A 5,853-nucleotide genomic window follows, 5' to 3' on the forward strand; every position below is an offset into this window, starting at 1 on the left:
GGTGTTGCGGGGGGGGGGGGGGGGGGGGGGTGTTCTATGCACTTTATATTGTTAGCAGAAATAGTATTTGCACGAGTTAAAAATATAAGAGGCGCAGAGGAGGGATACCTTCACATGTTCCCAGGTGTCTGCAATGGTTAGAGGACCATGTTCCTTGAGGATGTCAAAGACCACCCTTGTGATAGTTTGTGTTTGTTCTGGTGGAGTCTTTAGTTCTATTGGTTTCATCTTTGGCTTTGGTTTCTTTGCAATATACCTGATTGCAGTAGCTAACATGACGGTCCTTATTCTGATCTTCAGTGGGACGTCCCTTCTCAGCTGCAGGTTCAACATGTAAACTTAATTTCACCCAAAGAGAAGACTATATTTTAACAACCCGCTAAATTTTAGCTATGGCTTCATATAAGTCATATTTGTAACCTGAAACCTAGTACGCAGTGAATCAATTGGGGCTTGAAGTCAGTACTTGAATAACATCAATTTAATTTCAATAGAAGTTTTCCAGTTCGGAATCTAATGCCTCAACTCCATGCCACCAGAGACTTAACAAAAAGGCAATCATTTTAAGCCTGAAGGCATTCCCACATTTTTAAGAAAGCACTTTCAGAATATAATCAAACTTATAAATTGTTTTACCACTGAAAAAAATAATAATAAATAAAATCCCAAAGAGACATTTCGTCGAACAGATTTAGCATACTCTTGTTTCACACGTGGCCTAGACATTCAATCGAAACTGCATCAAGCGTGTATTGCGTGATGTGTGTGTGAGAGAGGGCGAGAAAGCTACCTTAGGATTGAAGAGTATATGATTAAATGGATTTCCCACACAATTTCAGTCGGAAGGAAAGGAGAAATCGATACCAGAGAAGGAAAAGGAAAAGGGAAAGGGAAAGGGAAAGTGAAACTGAGTAGAATCGGCCTACAAATATCGGAAATTAGCGCAAAAATGGCGCTAAATATTATCAAAATCAAATATTTTTACAGCACTCTGTCAACTTAATCAAATACCAGGGAGGCTGCTGCTCGCTATTGTTCGTCTTGTATATAAGCTCACCACTGTTCACTATGTTTAAACCCCATTATTTTTCATTATATTAAACTAAATTTTTCTCACTCTTACTTTTAACCACATAATCTTCAATAAAATAATATTACACGTAAATCAAAAACTTTTTAACTACTCATTTTTTAAAAAAACACTATTCATCTCATTATAATCTACAAATAATGGGGCTCAAACGGGGGATAAAATTGAGCTATATGCGGATTTTAAAGGCGAACAAAATAGTTTTGGGGTTAACTTTACTAAAACTTTATTTTAGCCCAAACTCGACTAATACAGCCCAATTTTAGACCAAGGGGCCTGAATTAAGTATGTTTATGTACTCACCAAGTATCTATGATAGTGTGCATTATGTAGAAGAAGAAGAAGATTCTCATCATCTTCTTTCTGTATATGTATTAGTACTTCGGACATTAAAAAGTTTACTTGCGTATTTGATCAAGATATGACTAATTACATTTCATATTTATAAAATCAGATTTCAGCTAATTTATTAAGTTTAATAAAACTTGACGTTACTTGTCCCTTAATGTATTATGATTCACTAACTTTATTTGTCGATAAATATTTTGCTCGTTTACACTAAATTTTCATTGCAGTTTTTAACCTCAGATTTCTTCTTAAATAGGGTTAGACTAAGTCGAATTGATTTCAATTATATGCTTTCAAAGTGACTAAGAGATGTCTTATTGTGCATGTGAACTAGAGATACAACTCAATTTTGAAGGGTGAAGAGTGAAGAGTGGCCGTGGAGAGGGGTATTACTCGTCCAAACAAGAAGATGTATAATTCTGACTGCACAGGAAGTAATATATGATGGTTTTACTCTTTCGGAAGCTGATTCTCGTTTGGTGTACTTTTTACTTTTTGAGTCTGTTTACTTGTCAATATATTTAATGAAAAATGTCATTTTTTCACTAAAATTTCTACTTTTATTCTATTTGATTGATATTCTTTATGAAAAATATTTTGCTATTTTTGGTCAAGTAATCATGTTTTCTTTGTAAACCAAGAAAATATTTTCTTTAGGGGATTAGGTTTCCCTTTTATGTACTACCTCTCTTTCCTATCTAACTACCAATAAAAAATGAACGAGTATAATATTTTTTAGATTGAAAACAAAATCAATCAATCACATTTAATTGACAATTTTCATTCAAATAATTTTTAGGCAATTCAATGTCTAAAATTTGCCTAAAAATTATTTTCTTTCCATATAAATTTCATACTTGCAATCAAACACGCTCTTAAATACTTTTTACTGTAAAAGCTCCTCTAATTATCAAAATTACTTTATAAATGTTGGGCTGTGATGCCATAATTAATTGGTGGTCCAGCCCACTTTGGGCTATGATGATAAATGATTGGAAATTCACATACTACAAGCTCTTGCCCAATAGCGCATTAATTTGGACTCCTTATAACCCGGCCCAAACTTTGGTAATACACGTGTTTCGCTCTGGTCCATTAGATTTCCTAACCCTATGATCTACGGTGATGACCTTGCCTATATATATATATATATATATATATATATATCCTTGGTCTGAGACTTTGGCCCTAATTTTTTCTCTTATTGTCTCGCCTCTTTGTGTGCTTCTTTGAGAAGCTTTTAAGTCTCTCTCATTCGAGTGACTGTGTGTCTCCCCTTTCATCTTCTTCATGAAACTTGTTCTTTGGCCATAAAACTTTTGATTTTCTGGCAGATTTGTGAGTGAGGAATCTTGACGATCCTTCCTTTTCGAACTGGAAAGGGTTTTATGTTGGGTTGGGAGTTTTTGGAACTGTTGAAGTGACTGCCTCTACATTCCTTAGTCTAAGGTTGGTTCTTGTGAGATTCAACCTTTTGTACAGACGGGTACAAGGAGTAATCTTAGCCCAATCGATGAGAACTTGATGCTTTTGTGTGAAATCTTGATTCTGCGATTTTGAGTTGAACTTAGGTCATTATTGTAACAGTGGTATCGGAACCTTAAGAGGTCGGTCGAGTCCCCATCTCCGTTTTATGGTCGTGGAAAATTAATTTTCAAGGTTGAATTTTGAGAGATCCAATAGTTTGCTGAAACCTTAGATCTGATTGTCTACAGGGTTTTTTTTTTTTTATATTTCGTTTATGATTTTATTTCAGTTTCTTGATAACTAACATATGTCGTTGGTGTTTCTGCAGAGATAAACCGATTTTTCTCGAACTTTTCTTAAAGAATTGGTTTTGAGAATTTGGGTCCACTTGTGATTTTGCGATCTGCCGGTCGATTTCTTTAACCCTATTGTAGTATATGTTATACTAGTTATGTGTTCTTGAATTTGGTGAATCTGGTATATATGTTTCCCATTTTTCAAGTATACTCGATGCTATTGATCTTGGTGATTAATTCATGATCCGTGCATTCTGCCCATTGATTAATCTTTGTGATTAATTTCAAATTCATGTTGTCTACCTATTGTAAAGTCTTGGCGATTGTTTACTGAATTTGTCTTTAATACTGTACACTTCGCACTGTACTATTGTGGACTTGGGTTGAGCCTTGACCTGAGGTCTTTGAGCCTCACCGAATCCTGGTAAACTGAGGACACATCACTACATTCTGAAGTGGTTTATTATTATTCTCTGATTGGTTACTATTTTTGTTACTATTCACTGTGTTGTATTCTTTTGAGATTTCATATAGTGTGTGATAATTTATGTTGTCATATATTCTGTGAAATATCTTTTTGGAACTTCTGGCTGAACTTTAACCCTCAAGGATTTTCTTGTGTTGATTAAAAACTTCAAATGAAAAACGGCAACGTTTGAACTTGGGGTTTTTAATAGAAAAGGGGATTTCCCCATTTGGCAGCAAAAAATGACAGGGGTTCTTGTTGAACAGAAAGTATCTAAAGCTATAACTGGTGAATATCCTGCTATTATGACTGATGAACAAAAAACTGAATTTGATGAACTCACCTACACTTCCATTATTCTTCACCTGTCTGATCCAGTATTAAGAAAGGTTGGAAAATTGAATATTACAAAAGCCTTATAGGATAAATTTGAGGAATTTTATTTGGTAAAATCATTATCTAATAAATTATTTCTGTTGGAAAAAAATTTCAGCTTCAAAATTGACATGTCCCGAGACTTAGATGATAATCTTGATACTTTTAATAAGCTGGTACAAGATATAACTAATGTTGGGGATAAAGTATCTGAAGAATATAAGACCGTAATTTTGTTAATTTCCATACCTGATGTGTATAGAGATGTTAAGACAGCCATTAAGTATGGCAGGGAGTCTTTAACACTTGACATAGTGATTAATGCCTTAAGAAGCAAAGATTTGGAAGTTAAATATGATAGACATGGCAAGGAGAGTGAGAACTCGTTTGTGAGAGGTAGATCACTGACTAGACATAGTAATAATCAGGGTAACCAAAATAATCAGTGGAATAATACCTCTAAGAAGAAGAGGAAGGGTAGACAAAGGTCAAAATCTAGAAATGGACCTAGAAAATGTTACGGATGTGGTAAAACAGGTCATTACATTAAAGACCGTTTTAAAAAGAAAAATGAGCAAAAATAGATTAAAGTTGATGAAGGGAACATAGTTGAGCCTCTAGGTGAGAATACTGTTGATGTCTATGTTGTGCCTGAGTCCACATCTGATTTGAATTCTGCAAATTATGCAGATAATTCAAGTCAGAATGTTGAATGGATCTTAGATTCAGGTTGTACCTTTCATATAACCTCTATAAAGAATTGGTTGCTGGACTTCAAGGACTTAGATGGAGGTGAGGTGGTTATGGGTAACAATGTAGCCTGTAAAGTGTTGGGGATAGGTAGTGTGACTTTAAAATTTGATAATGGGTACACCTTTACCTCGGAAAGGGTGAGGTATGTACCGGATTTAAACAAAAATCTGATTTCAGTTGGAAACTTAGATGACATAGGTCTCCAAGGAAAAGTTGGAGATGGTTTCTTGAAAATAGTTAAGGGTTCATTAGTTATTTTCAAGGGTATTAAAAGAAATGAGATTTATGTCACTAAGGCAAATGTGTTGAGTCACACTACTGAATCCTCTATGGCTGAAAGTGATGCAACATTGAAATCGCATAATAGGTTAGCCCATGTGAGTGAGAAAGGTTTACACATTTTAAGTAAAAAGGGAGCCTTTGGTAGTGATGAAATTTCTAAAATTTCCTTTGTGAATATTGTACCTTAGGCAAATAGCATAGACTTCACTTTAGTATAGGTAAGCATAAGACCACATCTATCCTTGAGTATATACATTCTGATTTGTGGGGTCCATCATCCACCACCTCTCAAGGTGGAAATAGGTATTTTTTTTTATCCTTAATTGATGATTTTTCAAGAAAAGTATGGGTATTTCTTTTGAAACAAACATCAGACTCTTTTGAAAAATTTAAAACTTGGAAAACTTTGATTGAAAATCAGATGAGTAAAAAAATTAAAATTCTAAGAATAGATAATAGATTATAATTTTGTAATGCTGATTTTGAAAAATTGTGTATAGATGACGACATTCTGAGACATAAAACAGTATCATCTACTCCACAACAAAATGGTATAACTGAGAGAATGAATATAACAATCATTGATAAGGTTAGGTGTATGATGTCAGTTCAGGTGTCCTTAAAGTATTATGGGGGAAGACTGTTATGACAGCAGCTTATGTCATAAATAGGACCCCAACTAGTACATTAGATGATAGAATACCTGAGGAAGTGTGGACAGATAGGTTGGCTAACTATACACACTTAAAAACCTTTGGTTGTGCAGCATATTCACA

General features: G+C 34.3%; 1 protein-coding gene across 3 annotated transcripts in view; it reads right to left on the reverse strand.

Annotated features, from left to right (window-relative positions):
* LOC111401946 overlaps positions 1–1,070 on the reverse strand; it is a 5,461-nt gene extending 4,391 nt beyond the window's left edge. The window contains exons 1-3 of one of the 3 annotated variants that reach the window (XM_023029933.1): positions 791–1,063; positions 421–542; positions 109–318 (exon numbers count right to left, since the gene is read on the reverse strand). In XM_023029933.1, the coding sequence (XP_022885701.1) occupies positions 109–276 (168 nt within the window). In that variant the 5' untranslated portion in view covers positions 277–318; positions 421–542; positions 791–1,063. Of the gene's footprint in view, positions 1–108; positions 319–420; positions 543–790 lie in introns of all 3 variants that reach the window. The other 2 variants (XM_023029932.1, XM_023029934.1) reach the window with 2 other exon arrangements.
* Between the last annotated feature and the right edge of the window lie 4,783 nt (positions 1,071–5,853).

This window comes from Olea europaea, chromosome 10 (assembly GCF_002742605.1).
Source record: "Olea europaea var. sylvestris chromosome 10, O_europaea_v1, whole genome shotgun sequence".
In the NCBI taxonomy this organism is placed as follows: Eukaryota; Viridiplantae; Streptophyta; class Magnoliopsida; order Lamiales; family Oleaceae; genus Olea; species Olea europaea.